The following is a 15,923-nucleotide window of genomic DNA, read 5'->3' as shown; positions in this document are numbered from 1 at the left end:
ATGCTGGCCAAGTGCTAAAGGGGAATTTGTCATATTTTTTATGTATTTATTTTTTGTAAATGTTGGGTGAAAATAAATGCACTAGCGGTACATTCAGTGGGAAGCTTTTTCTAAAAAATGGTTGGTGAACAAGGAAGCGTTAAAGCAAACACTGTGTGGGAGGGACCTTTTAACAGCACTACAGTGTGTGACTTAATTAATTGTAAATTGATTGTTACTCATGCACTTCACAAAACTTACAGTAACCTAACCGGACTCTTTCAACAGCAAAAAAACAAAAACATTTCCTGCAATCAAAAATGAAATAATAATAATCAAGATCAAATGATTTCTGACAACTTCAGCAAGTAATTCCACTCTATTGTGTTTCATTACTTTTTCATTATAAGTACTATCATAGTCATGTTATCCATAATTTAGGTGAGGGAAAAAAATATAGGATATTCTTCAAACAGCATTCAAATGTGGAGATTACGCAAGCTAATCTTTCAACGCTGGTCTCTTTGTACTCAAAACACAAGATTGAAATCACATAGTAAAACAATGGATCAAGCACATCCAGAGTGAGTCCTGTCAAAGATTAGACGTTACAGCCTGAATGGAAAGATTCTTCTTCTTCAGAGATGGTAATGACAGATTTATCTCTATAGTTATAGTAAAAGTGGAAGTTTCAGTAAGATTTTACGTTTGCATAAGGTAAAGTTGCTCGATGGTGGTGTGTTGTGCGGGGGGATATGTGACCTTGTTGGATGTGCTGTGGGATCAAATAAAAAAAACATACTGTATATATATTTCCCCAGGATCCACTTCAACCTACAATCTAAGAGTTGCACCAATAGATGGAGGAGGAGTAGCAGTATTGGGAGAATAGCAGTAGGAATGGTAGACGCAGTAGCAGGAGCAAGCAAGTAGGAGAAACAACAGTAATAATACATAAGTACTGGAGTAGTAGCAGTTGTGAATTACTCTAATATCATGTTTGAACATGTTGATGTTTCAGTTGCTGTTGGTAGACAATCTGACCCTAATGCTATGATCAACTACATCTTATCCAGCGTGAGGTCAGCTCATGTGACCAACTACAGCGCGCCGACCATGAGAGGCCCCTGACCTGATTCACTTTGCTGGCAATAGATGAGGTCACAGATCAGCCAGGAAGAGAATGAACCTCTCATTGGTGCAAATGTGCAGCTTAGCGCCCCTTGTGATGGCCCGTAACACCACATGCAAGCAGATGTATAGTGGACACACCATGCCATTAATCCACCTCTATAGCTGGTAGGAATCACACACTGGACGCACCCATGTGATCATTAATCTCTACTTGTTAGACATGTCACCTATTTGACATATGAATTATTGCATGCATCTGTGTACCTTTGGTCTGTTAGTCCACCTGATTTCCTGTCAATAGATTATTTTTAGATTTTTTTTCAGCTATAGATGCATCTCTTGAAAGGGCTGGAAGACTTAGAGACTATTAAGTGAGTATTAAAAGATCTATTAAAATGCAATACCGTCTTCCTGACTGGATGACTGTCTTCCTGGTTACCAAGTCTTGAAGTGTCAGGCACCCAGCCAAACATAAGTGCTTCAGAGAGCAGAGAAGCAGATGGTTTGAATGGATACACTGCAAGCTGTGTAAATGCAGATCATCATATAAGACGGATAATAATAACTCTGCTAACTGAAAGTCAACGGAGATAATAGTAAGCTCATGTGAATCCTTTTTTCCAGTTTTATTGATAATCTTGCTGTAGCCGTCCTATTCCATACGGCCCAATTCATACCTCTATGTAATTGGTCATTCGTTTTTTAAAAGGCCATGTCAATGAGACAATGTTATATACAAGGAGGTCATTATATATAATGGACAATATTTCCACAAACTATAACCACTGAACCATTCATTAGACTTGAGTCTGAGTTGAGATGAAAAAGGCGCAGTGATTGTGATGTATTGCAATTAGGGTTTGCTTCATTCCTTGAGAACAATACACCTCACATGCCAGGATGGGTAGCAATTCAATTATGTCAGTTTGGGAAGTACAATTACTTCGGGAAGATAAGGGGACATACTTCGAAATCCAGCGTGTTTCGCAGAAGAGAGAAAAAAAAAAAGCCTTCAGTACGAGTTTGTTAATTAGTTCATTATTCAACAAAATAGGATTTAATTAAACATATCATGATATGTACTCTGTATTTGATTCCCCATAACAGCAGCTTGGTGCAGAGCTAGCAGATTATTGCAAGAATCTCTCAAAAATGTGCTGACCTTTTGAAGAAGAGGAGCTCTCAGATGGTAGAACTAGAAAGAGATTTTTTTGTTAAGCTGTTTGCTCAGTGCTACTCATTCTAATTCTTTCTGTGGACAGACTGATGCTGACATATGCAAAGACATGCATGAGGTAGAGAGAAAAAAGCTGCACAAATTGATGACAAAAAAGAGAAAGAAACTGACGGATGAAAGAGCCCTTTTGTTGGAGATATGAATATTCTGAATGCCTCGCCATCCTTTCAGCACCACGGTCAGTTCCGACATCCAACTTATTCTTATTGCGCTGAAGCGCTACAAGCAATGACGATCCAAAGTCACCGCTAACATACGAGTACGTCCTCACTCACTTTAACTCTTACACACTACAGCACTTCATTGCTTGTTATTGCCCAAAAAAAATTGCATTGTCTAAACTCATTTCTGGCCACACCACAGTGCTTCTATAAATACACGATAGCTCCCACGTGAGATGGACCCACTGTACTTCATGAGCCTCACCATGTGGTATCTATGGTAACCACTTACAGAAGAAGAAGCTCAGCATGTGCGGTGGAATGTGTGTGTATTTCTAGACTATTAACAACTAAATGTGTTCCATTGGAATAGAAAGGTGAAGATTTTTTGGACATTGCTTCTGAAAGTGACGTGAATCATGTGTAGCAGTAAAAATGAATGTTAGTGTTGAGGTTCAGTCTGTACCTGGTGGTCAAAAAGCTTTAGGGTTAAGACTTGTATTTGGTGATGTTTTTAGGAGTGAGGGTTCGGTAGAAAGTTTGAGAGGGGAGAGGAGTTGGAAGATAAATGTTGATGATGCAGATCCCCACTTAAATGTGGAGGTTATGCATTGTGCATGGGTTAGTGGCTGGCTGCAGTATATGTTTGTAAGTGCTTCCACATCAGTGACCTCATTGTTTAAGACCCACATTAAACTCAGGAGCTTGAAAACTTTTGGACAGCCCTTTCCACTCCCCCATAGGCGCATATAATACAATATACCAGCGTTCTCTAAAATCCCTACTCCTCAGACATGATGTGCTGCTTCTCCTCCAGTGGATTTGAAAAAAAGAAAAAGAAAAAAATGAATCCACTGCAGTTTCCATGGAGACCAAACCATATCATAGTAAGATAAAATAAATGTTGATTTGGAGAAAACAGTTGTCCTCAATGCCTCGGTTGACCTTATGCCTGACTGCAACCAAAGGGCTTCACACTGAACTGTGCTGGACATCTGCCAACAGCCTGCAGAACACAGAGAGGGAAGGCAGCGCAACACACAGGGAAGTCAACTTAATCAACTTTATTGCCTCAAGGTTTATCAATATAAATTTTATGCAGAACAATTGATCTTTTCTCCAAATGGCACAGAACGGTCAACGCACACACACACACACACACACACACAACATTGCACAGATGTATTCCCGTACACACATCAGATCAGATTTCTATGGCAACTGATTCATTTTATCTGCAACACAATTTGTTAAGACAACTTTATTTTCTTACTTTCTGAGTTGACCTGTAAACTTTAGAAGAAAAAGAACGAACAGGGAAGGAAAACTTCAGCAGCATGAAACCAGGCCAACAGCCTCCAGTGAAATACACAAAGAAGACAAAACACAAGTTGAAATAAACAACGATAATGTACTTCAGGATTAGGATCTTCAACTTTACAGCTCATATATTTATCGTTCAGTTTCATTTCACGTTTAAACTTGACATGTGTCACATGGGTTTTTATATGTAGTTAACATAGTGTATATGTTTGCACTGCATGTATGTGTAAAAATGTGTGAATGAATTAGAAAGATGTGGGTGTAACCACTACATTTTCATTTCAGTTTGGGATGAAAATCTGCTTACCATTTTCCTTTTTGGAACACTATGGCTGCATGAATTCATAATGTACAGCATGACAAACAAATATTAATTGTGTCAAAATACAGAAATTCATTAATGACTGCATCACTGCCACCGACATGACACGTCCACGTTTCATAGCTGAAGTCAAGAAAAGTCAAGGAAATCGCAACTGTTAATGACATTGGAATGGACACAAAACAACCCGAGTATGAAATCTAAAATTCAACCTCAAAGCTAAAGAGAGAAACAAAAAGTGCCCTTGGACACATACACACACACACACACACACACACACACACACACACACACTCAATGATGGGCTACCAGGAGAGGTCCTTTGAATTAAAAGTTTAGTTCTTTCAACACCTGTTCTTTATAAAAATCACACAAATCATTTAGCCGATGCTAAATTTGTGCTGTGCATAAGATATCCATCCTTCAGCGGATGTAAGAATAGAGCGTTAGTATTCAGTCTCTATGGTTACCACTTGTAGTTATGGAAATGAAATCAATGTCAAGTTAAAGTCAGGGAGCCTGCAGAGGTGGTACTTTGCCAACTCTGTGGTGTCGTGTCAAACTGAGTTGATCCGATACAGCCTGGTCTGGGAGAAACAGCTGGTTTATTACCTGAATACATGCAGGGTGTGTGTGTGTGTGTGTGTGTGTGTGTGTGTGTGGGGGGGGGGGGGGGGGGCAGTTCACCACTGAACTGCTTATTGCTTATTGAGTTTTCCTATCCAGTGAGAGATTAAAGTCTCCATTTTGTACTATCTACATAGTATCATTTCTTCCTCAACTGGATGCCAAGTTGAAACTCAAGGGCCGCGTTGAATGGCATCAAGTATCGGCCTCGCTGTGTCACAGTAGCTCTTGATCTTTGCAATCTGCAGGTGGCATGGTGAAACGGCGACACGAGGGGCCAACTGCTGCGTTATCATCCTGTGTCATCTTTTAAATCATAATTTCTGATGCCAAGACACCAAAAAGGGGGGCTATTGGCAGAGGCCCTCGATATAATCCTCCTATCGTTCGCCTCCTTCCACCACTCCCTCCATCTTTCCACCCGTTCCAACTGTGGCTAAAGCTGACACTCACCCTGGACTCCTGTCAGCAGTTCTGGCAGTGATGACCAACGTCTGTCAGGGACAGAGTGAAAAGCTGAGAGAGAGAGAGAGAATGTAGTCAAGGCACATGCCAACTATCTGCTGTTTTTTTGGTGGTCACTATGTGAGGAAGGACACCACGACCTTGAGGAGGTAGCAGGTGGCGCCTCCTCTGGTCGGGGGAGGGTAATGAGGCATAAAGGTTGGCTGATGGACTTCGTTTGTCCTGCTTATCTACACCTCAGAGGTCGGAAGCACCACCATGCCATTCTGCCAGGGACAGGTGGAGATCCTGGCCAACGGCAGCCCTCTGCTGGTGCTAGGGCTTGTGTGGAAACCCTGCAGTCAGGACACATCCAGGGGCATTTTGAGGCCACATTCTCCAGTAAAGGTGAATAGTGATGGATGGAGTGCAACTGTGGACCTATGATGCATGGTGACAAAGTCATCACCCTAACTGAAGCTAAGAGTGTCACATCCTCACAGCCTGGATGCAGGGGTCAAAGCCTTGTTTTGGCATCCTGATTCTTCAGTGGGAGATTTACAATTATTCTGCGAACTAATGAAGTTAGTTATAATTATAATAATAATAGTTGTCATAATAATCTGATCAACCTACATCGACACAGTCCTGATTAAGAAGATTATTATTATTTTTTACCCTTAAATTGTATTATTTTTCAAGAAATTGGGTTGAATGAGAGCTTTCAGGGGTTTCAGGTGCTTTGATGTAATATCATGCATTACTCATCGGTTCTCTCGGTTATTACAACAACTGTCCAAAGTAATTGGGGAGATCTTGTAACATACAGTAACACAGCAACAACGAACAGGTCCGACAGGGCAACAATCAGACAGCTTGCAAACAAGCTGACGGGATTGTCCGACTCAACTCACAGACACTCACTGTTTTCCCGTGCGATGATGACAAATCACTGCACATCATTTTTGTCTTACATCCAAATCAAGTGGTTTACATGTCAATTTGTTTACAACCTCTCTGATTGTTTGACCACCCTTGTTTGTTGCCCCATTAATTTTTTTAGCAATGTCAACACAACCTGACATCTCAGAATGTAATTTACTTAAGTGTTTCTCCTTTTTCACTAGGCCCGGTTCATAGTATTCTTTGTTGAAGTTCTGCCAGGGATGTCGGCGTAAATTGGCTCCCAATTAAGCAAAGTGCTGTTTGCTAATGTCCTCAGAGCAGAGCAGGGCTGGGCATTGTTAAGATGGAGGAAGATAGGTAACATAGTTCTTCAGTTAATGAAATTCTATATTTGGTTTGCTCATCATTATGGATGGGTGCCCATAGATTGAGATGTCGGCAGTAACTGAGCGATTTTGAATTATTGGAATGTTTACTTTTGTTTGGTGTTCTTTTCGGTAAGTTTAATTTCGTTTTATTGACGTTGCCAGGTTTCATTTATTTTGTCCTTTGTTTCAGTAAACATTTTTTTTAAGTAAATGCCACTTTGTTTGCACTATTCCTGCTTATCGACTGGGTTCCTAAACAAAGCTTTTTAAAGTTATTTGGTGCCAAATCACCTCAGGCAGTTACAGAAACAAAATAATTTATTAAGCCAAACCTATGTTTAACTAGTTGTCCTTTAAGTATAAATTTGAGATAGTTAGCACTGTATTTGCATATGCCCCTTTACATTTCTATTACATTTTAAAGAAAATAGTTTACATCTTTTATGTGAAAATTGTATTGTAGTTCATTTGCAAAGTAGGATTTTACATTTTAGTTATGTTATGCATCAATGACCCCCCAACGTTTGATAGAGGGCACTCACTATTTTGCTTTTGATGCTTGAATTACATTCTCCTATTAAAACTTACTTCTGAGTTGAGTTGTTCTTTTTTTAAATGTAAGGTTGCACTAGAGATGGGGTATTTTTACAATGTAGAGTTGCAACCATGAGACCAAGTAATTGTATATTTCTGCCACCACCACATGGCTGTAAATGTATGGTTAGGTGTATATCCTGTCCAGGGAAAAGCACATTTAGAAAAAAAGTAAATTCATAAATAAAATCAATCATTTTCCAGACATCTATAATTGCACTACACTTTTTTGAGGGGGTGGTTTCTGAAGTGCTTTTGTGTCTCGAATGCCTAAAATCCTCACCGGGTCAATCATTAGGACATCATTAGGACATCATTTGAATGTGCCTTCCACAGGCCTCTAATAGAGCTTTCCTGCAGAGTTAAGGAGCTCTAATCAGTGATGTCAATGCTCTAATTACAGTACAGACAAAGGCAGAGTGGAACAGTGTGTTCAATTATACCACACATATTATGTTAACAGTTGGTGCTTTTGTTGTTTGGTCATTGTTATCGGACATCCAACCTTCAATCCACATGTATGATATATGTTTGCATACAGTATATGTATTTATATATCTATTGTGTCTCCACACTGTTGAAGGCCATTTCATAGACACAGCCTTGAGAGTAAGTGGGTGAAATGACGCTTTTATATTTTGCCCATGTGCTTTGGCATATTGCCGCTCCATCTCTGTGTGACTGGACGGATATCAGACAGTCGATCCAAGGGAGGTGTTACCTGCTGAGAACAGACCAGGTGCAAACTCCCCACTAAGACCACAAGCTGTAGCGGTTTATTAAGCACTGCATCTTAATCCTCACACTTCTCTCACCACCTTCCCTCTGGATTCGCCTGCAATGGCTAAATAAATAAAAGCTGATTACAGTGGCTTTATTAGTTTTTCCAATATTTGGTGAGGTTTTACAATAGATTTAGCTGGAGAAACAGTCATAAATGAGACATGTAGAGGTAGAATTATAGCCACATCATTTAACAAGGATAAATTTCACATCATAAGAGATATGAAAATGTTCTTGTAATTAAATTGTTTCTTTTTTAGAAATGTATAAGATGAACACTGTCTCAACACTTCGCCCCCAAATATTTGACCAAAAGAATAAAAAGTGAGTTTAATTCTTATTGAAATTTACATTTTACTTTGAGGGTTTTAGAACTATGCAGTATGTGCATGTGTGTGCGTGTTTACCTTCAGTACTCACAATGCCTGCCAAAGGTAAACCACGACAAAGTGTGTCCACGTGTATATGTATATGTGTGCGAGGAACTAAAGCTGACATCAAATGCTCTGCCCAACTAAACACTCAGTGTGTGACATTGTGTGCCAATATTTGAGTTTTTTTGGGGGTTGTTTTTCTTCCACATCATGTTGGTTATTTATTGCAACATCAAGTCAATGTCATGACACACAATGGACTGAGATGTGTTATCTGTGTACTCAGGCACACACACACACACACACACACACACACACAGAATGAAAGAGAGAGAGAGAGAGAGAGAGAGAGAGAGAGAGAGAGAGAGAGAGAGAGAGAGAGAGAGAGAGAGAGAGAGAGACCAAGCTTCTCTCCACATGCACATTTTCCATCATCTTGCAAAGATGCCAGCAAACAGACCCATTTACTGATGTGAAACAACACAAATGCATTTTTTTCAGACATTGCGGACATCCTTTTTTGTTCATCGGCACACAAAAACCTGAATATTGCACTGCTGGAAATACTTGGTGTTTTACTCAGAAAAGCAGTCTTTATATTCCCTCTTAGTGCAAAGATGCAGAACGACGTAGATAGAGAGAGAAAATAGGAGAGCTAGAGCCCTTTTGGGAATGTTTAACAAGTCAGTAAATCAGGCATTTAGAACAGCATAGCAGGTCTGACTATTTCTTTGCTTGCCTCAGTGCCAGTTTTGAGGGAATGTGAACATCTACCCACTGACATTGAACAGTTACAAAACAACTTTTTACTAAACTCACAATATTGGGATTGGTAAAGACCTCTATGGTTTGCCCTCGGAGGAATATTAGTGAGTTATGAAATACAAGCTAAAACAGGTCATGCATGATATGAAAAGCGTTGACGGATAGTGATCATGTCCTACCTGTACCACACAACCAAACTTGCTGGTGACACAACTAATATAAAACATGGATGTAGGCCAAGGAGGACATGATGTACCAAATGTCATGATTGTTATCCGTGGTGCTGACCTAACCGCACGCACCGGAGCTGACAAAAGGCACGTCCTAAAGAACATTCCAGAGTTCTCGTTATTCTTGACAGCAGGTAATCAGGAAGCACCTCCGACAGTCACTACACTTACTGTGGTTAAGAGCTTCATCCCGAATGCACACTTTATTACTGCTGTGTTGTCTCTATGCACCACTTTGTCTTGAAAAGCCCTGATTGTAAAACCATGGCAGAGTGTAGAAAATAAATCTTATTGGTGTATTTAGAGGGACGGAATGCTAAAAGTGTGTGCCGAATTGATTAACAAATGTTTAGAAATGCCTAATAAATACATCATGTTTTTCAATCTAGTTATGAGGATGGAGTGCAACACAATTGACATAACTACAGCAGTTTGTAATTAGCAGAATATAGGCCTACGGGTAATTTAATCATTGTAAAATTGTACTTAAGCTCTCAAATAATTCAATCACAAAAACAAACAATACAGAGATAGGCCATATTGGGCTTAATGCCAACTTTCAAGTACAAAAGAGGTCTGATATCACACACATTTATGTGAGTGTTCAAAGCAACGCAGGGGCCAAATCCTCTGTGAAGGAGCATACATTTGAATGTACAAAATGACTTAATCAATCAAGGAAAGCAGACTGGAAAACACAACAATATACCCAAGACGAACTGCATTTTCAAGACAGTAAACACTGTTTTCTGTGTCCTTAGGTTAAATCACTCTATTGCTATGCATAACACTATTGGAAGAAACACATGACACACTTTTGAATCTCAAACCAATGCAAAAAAAACAAAAAAACAGGTAATAGAATTCAACTGTAAATATAATTTACATGCATTTTAATTGGATATGTGTGGGGGCTTAAAAATGAATTCAAAACCAAAAATTCAGCTGCAAATCTATCATTTGCCTCTCAACAATTTCATATCAACCCCCTGCAGAGGCAATTTGTGCAATGGGGCTGCAAATAAAATATTGATTACCCAATCAAACTTCGTTTTATCTTTATCTTCACCATTTAAATTCTTCACATTTTACAGTGCCCCCATCAGGTTGAATTGGGTGCAGAATTTTATTTCATTATGTATTTTTTTTTTTTTTTATGTGAACAAATCTATAAAACCCAACATGTGCAGAATCATATAATGGACAGATTTCAAGTCCCAATTGTGCTTTTACAATACAGTAGCATCGTCGTGGTGGGATCGCCTCTGTCCCCCTCCTCTCTCAGGCAGTAGATAGGACTCCTACACAGGGCTCACTGTTTTAACATCCGCCCCTGATCCCAACATATCCATGACGATTCGTGTGCGAGTTTACACAGTGGTGTATATCCTGCTTACCAGAGCTCGGAGCCACAAGCGTGCATGTGCTGAGTGCAGGCTTCAGTGCATACTGCTCTGCTCCGCTCTGCTCCATGCATTCCTGCTTCCAGCCCCGAGGCATTCCACTGGCGCTGCGCCGCTCAGAGTATTAAGCCACGCTTCTCATTTAATCGTCAGAGGCCCGAATTCTTGGTGATCGATGCGTGAGCAACTGTTGGTGTGCGGGGATGCATTCATAGCACGGAATCCCCCTTTTGTCTGGAGGGAACGTGACAGTGAGAGAGGAGAGCACATTCAGCACAATGGACAGAGAGTCAGAGAGAGGGGGTGACGGAATGCATGCATTTCAGCACCATGGATAGAGTCAGAGAGAGGGGGTGACTGAATTCACTCATTTCAGCACCATGGACAGAGTCAGAGAGAGGGGGTGACTGAATTCACTCATTTCAGCACCATGGACAGAGTCAGAGAGAGGGGGTGACTGAATTCACTCATTTCAGCACCATGGACAGAGTCAGAGAGAGGGGGTGACTGAATTCACTCATTTCAGCACCATGGACAGAGTCAGAGAGAGGGGGTGACTGAATTCACTCATTTCAGCACCATGGACAGAGTCAGAGAGAGGGGGTGACTGAATTCACTCATTTCAGCACCATGGATAGAGTCAGAGAGAGGGGGTGACTGAATGCACACATTTCAGCACCATAGAGAGAGCCGCCAACTAATATTAAAGATAAGTTTAACCCCGTTTTTTTTTGTAAAGGAGTGAACAAGCAGTGAATCTGTTCTGTTCCCTCAGCTTTCACGTATGAACCGCCTGGCAGTACTCAGAAGAACTACAATCTAAGAACAGTTTTATCTCCCTGGCTCTGTTTCTGAATCACGTGTAAGTTCACACCCATGAGGGTGATGTCACTAAGCAATATTCTGCAATAAATGCAAACTAAATGCAGAATATGACCTAAAGCCTAATAATGATACGATCTTTATCCATCTCTTCACCGTCTGACGTAGGCATTTCACTTGAAGACATTGATATTCACTTTGCTGCTCAGCATTAAACCGTATTGAGTCATGAAGTTAAGCTGAATGCTCTAGTACTTCCCCGTTTCACGCTCAAGAAGTTACACACATTTACAGTAAGAGCTGTCGAGAAGAGATTTCAACCGGGAGCCCCTGAGCAGCTCTGCTGGAGCAGCGGGGTTAAGTGCCTTGCTCAGGGACTGCTAGATGACTTGGCTGACGGGTGTCTGAAGAGCGAAGCGAGAGAGGGAAACTCCACCCATATTTCCCTCCTCGTCCCCGTGGATTCGAACCGACAACTTTCCCGTCACGGTGACCGCTTCTAGAAACGGTCACACCGTGTGTGTGTGTGTGTGTGTGTAAAGGAACCAGGGAGACCCCCGTGTGCCCCTGGGTAACTCGTAGTCTTGGTTCTCCTTTAAATCTCTCCGTGGCTGGGTATACTACATCTGCCACTACCATCAGCAGCAGCGGCAGCGCTGCTTCTTGATGTTGTGGTCGGGAATACGCATGCGCCCGGCATTGGAATTACTGCACTGGCAAGAATAAGTTGGACCTCGTCTGCCTTCACTAAAAGAAACACACACATAATATAAGTATGGCAGTGTTCAGAATACGAAGAATGAGGTGCTTTTGCGCCTGGTTGTTGCCTCTCGTAGCGGCCGTGGCGTGCGCCCAAAGGTAAGTGACATGGTCGGAGGATGCTCCACTCGTTTTTTTTCTAAGTGTGACTGTGTTACAGGCGGAATGCAAAATACTTGGACACTTTGTGGTTGAAGAATGTCTCGTGTTTAAAACCTGCTGTGTGCCTCTCTCTCTCTCTCTTCCTTCCATAGCGCCGGTGCCACTGACCCTAGCAATATGTCTTTGGTTAAAGAAACGGTGGATAGACTGTTGAAAGGTTATGATATACGATTGAGGCCAGATTTCGGAGGTAAATGAACTCGTATCATCGCCAACTCTGTCCGAGTTTGCGCCTTGTCAGCCAGCATAACAGTACAGTGTTTCAATCTTCGGCAACTCAATGATATTTACAATTTCCATAAGTAAAAGAGACGTTTCCGCCACGGTCTGTGACATTTCATATGATATAGTCGAGGCTATATGTGTCAAAACAGTCCGAGAGTGGCGACATGAGTGATGTGGTCGAGGGATGAAAGTAAACGATACAGTGCACTAGCTTATTTATTTGAATGGAAAAAAAGGGCAAGGGTGGCTGTCAACAGCCAGCGCACGCCTGTTGAAATGTTAAACAAATAGATTATTCTTGTTTATATCCGCGTCCCATCGAGCGGTTCGCTGCAACCGAATCATGTTTAGAGGCTAGGTTGATTTCATGTCAACTTTTAGGGGAATCACCAGCACTCCCACCGCAGCTCAGCGCGCACAATGAACACTGTAAACTATTATCCGACTGACAACAGCCCAATTTGCCAGAGTGTTAATCTTTGTTTTCATCAAGCACACACACATTATCCACCGTACATCGCGGAATATGTCAGTCCATCACATAGACTGCACCCGGCAGCCTGTCTCTCTGTTGCTGAGTGTTGTTTTGATCTGTTCCAGGTGCTCCGGTTGGAGTGGGGATGAATATAGACATAGCCAGCATAGACATGGTATCAGAAGTCAATATGGTAAGTAGGCCATTATCACCTCTACTTTGACAATGGGTGGCCATTCATGACTAATGATCCCCGCTAAGCGTGAACCTACCCGGGGAATACCCTCCCAAGCCACCGGGGAAACCCCTTTTTGTGGCTCTTCCCCGATCACTGGATTTCTGGGTTTCAGAACTCAGAGGGAACAGTCGTTTTATTTCAGTTCAACCTACCCCCCCTTGTTTTCGGTCCCCTTAATTGATTGCTACTAAATCTGCTGAGCTGGCACACATTCAAGCATCATTAACTTTACAAAAACACGATTTGGGGAAATAACATCTCGATCCAATCACCACTTTATTATTGGGAACGTTACAGGATTAGTCTCCCCCTGGTGATATTTCACACTGACGTGTATGTGTCTTCATGTTGGATGTCTGATATTGTCTGTTATAGTTGGTTCATAACGTTTAACTAGAGATGGTGACAGTGGAAGGAACTTGAGAGCTGTGGTTATGAGTGGAGATTCAGTTTTGCTTCATGCAAGTGCACCTCCTAGTGATGACATGACAGAACTGCACCTGAGTTTCCAGGAGGAACTCAAGGCTGCATTTTATCATCATGGAAGGTTGGCTGTTGGCACTGATGTCACATTTGACAAGGGGAGCCAGAATGTATATTTATGAACACATGCATTATATTTTAATAGCTCTATGTTGTTGTTTTTTTGTAACATTGTCTCATTCTGTGGCTGACACCCTCTGTTTTCAACTTCTTCCCATTGTGCACAGTTGCTTCCTGCTGTTGCAGTTGTTTTGGTGTTTCGAGCTGTGATCTGAGTCATGTTGTGATCTCAGGGAATGGTTACGTGCTGGAATATTTTTGGCAGCAGCACCCAAAGGCTGTTGCTCATATTGTTATCGTTGTGCTCTTGTGGACTATGTTGACGTGTAGAGATGAGACGAGTGAACTGATGTCTATAATGTATTTACCCAGAAGACCTGCACAACCACACACACACACACACATACACAATGCAGGTCGACAGAGCCCCAGTGGCCTCACATTCCTAATTAACAGGAATGTTCTCTCTGTGTAACCGATGCGAGAGCTTCAAAGCGGCCTTGCATCGTGATTGTGCACGTGTGTGCGTGTTAACAAGAGCCTGCAAGTATGGTATGTATATATGGTAATTGTGGACACGGGATGCATTTCCAGGAATCAAATCCTGAAGTATTACGTAAGATGAAATGTGTATCCCAATTACCTAATGCATATGAGACATGCAATTTATATATAGCTTTTCAAAGCAGAAAGGAATGTAGTAATTTACTTCTGTCAAACCAATTAATATTGATATTTGTTCTCTTTAGATAGTATGAAGTAGAGTGAAATCAAAAAGACAGTGAAGGAAGAGTGCACAAGCAATAGCTATGGTGTTGCATATTCAGCAGTACATTTCCTACGACTGAGCCAATGGGACACTCCCAAGTTTGTTGTGTTTGTTTCCTATTTTCTCGGCCGCTATCTTCTCCTCTGGGCTACAGTTTTGAGATAAAAACGTAGAGTTTATCTCAGCTTCATTACTCCCACCCAGAAGTGAGTCAGGGTTGGGGGTTTGTATCCATACACACCCACACACATGGCCAAACCAAACACACAAAGCCGATGCGGCGCCGCCTCTTTGATCATCCCATTCCTTTGTCAGCTTTGGCCCACGGAACACCCTCTAATGTGAAAGGGGAGTCATTACCACCTGACCCACTGGAGTCTCATGAAAAGAAGGGGCCACATGTGCGCATAATGGTTTCAGCATCTTTGATCTGCTCCCCTTTCTATAAATGTAACCACTTTTCAGGATAGCAGCTGGTGTAGGAGCACTTTCCTTTTTCCCCCCCATTTCCTCTCCCCCATCTGGCTCTCTGTCTGCCACTTATATTGGTGTGGGGATGGAACCATCCTGTGTACATTCTTTAGGGAGCAGATGAAAAACAGGGTTGAGGATAATGGAGAGATGTCACAGAGGGAAGTATCCAGCAGTGTCCTATTAGCCATTATGGCTGAGCAGGACACCCATGCTTTGGTGTGTAATAGAAATAGATTCTTGTGTCACCCACCACTGCTCTCTGTTGAAGGCCTCGCATTTAAAGCAGTGACATGACTGAGCGAGAACATAGTGAATACTTGATTTTACCAGAGGGCCCATTAAAATAAGGAACTACTAGGAGTTTTGTCTTCAACCATCTGTTTTGGTACTTTGTTGCCTATGTCACAGAGCAGAAGCCCATTTAGAAACAAAAACAGGCCTCAAGCTCACTTTAGATGAGTCACCAAACTAAGTATGCAAGCCTTCAAGCGTGAGTGGCCCAGAGGACAGGAAGTCCTCTCCTGTCCCATAACCATTTCTGATTGTCCAAATGTGCAACCTGGACCTGGCAGGGCCTTACCCTGAAATCCCATCCTACCTTTTCTTAGTTATAAGATAAAAAGTTAGCAACCGTTTACTTTTTAGATGATCTAAGGTTAAAACTGTGCACCATTAGCTGGCTCAACCGAGTCATATAACATGTAGAAAAAACTACATTACATGTCAGTTAGGCCTGGAGCCAGTGACTGTATGAGGAGGCTGTGGCTGGTGTTCATTACATACCCATGAAAGGTCACTGGTTCCTG

The 15,923-nt window shown here is 41.7% G+C and overlaps 1 protein-coding gene across 1 annotated transcript in view; it reads left to right on the top strand.

The window, feature by feature from the left end:
* gabrb2b (gamma-aminobutyric acid type A receptor subunit beta2b) overlaps positions 1-15,923 on the top strand; it is a 204,580-nt gene that overhangs the window by 143,826 nt on the left and 44,831 nt on the right. The window contains exons 2-3 of the mRNA XM_084028045.1: positions 12,498-12,583; positions 13,219-13,286. Of these exons, the coding sequence (XP_083884171.1) occupies positions 12,511-12,583; positions 13,219-13,286 (141 nt within the window). The 5' untranslated portion in view covers positions 12,498-12,510. The remainder of the gene's footprint in view (positions 1-12,497; positions 12,584-13,218; positions 13,287-15,923) is intronic.

The sequence above is a fragment of the Eutrigla gurnardus genome (genome assembly GCF_963514095.1).
Source record: "Eutrigla gurnardus genome assembly, chromosome: 15".
In the NCBI taxonomy this organism is placed as follows: domain Eukaryota; kingdom Metazoa; phylum Chordata; class Actinopteri; order Perciformes; family Triglidae; genus Eutrigla; species Eutrigla gurnardus.
This window is presented reverse-complemented; position numbering and strand designations above follow the sequence as displayed.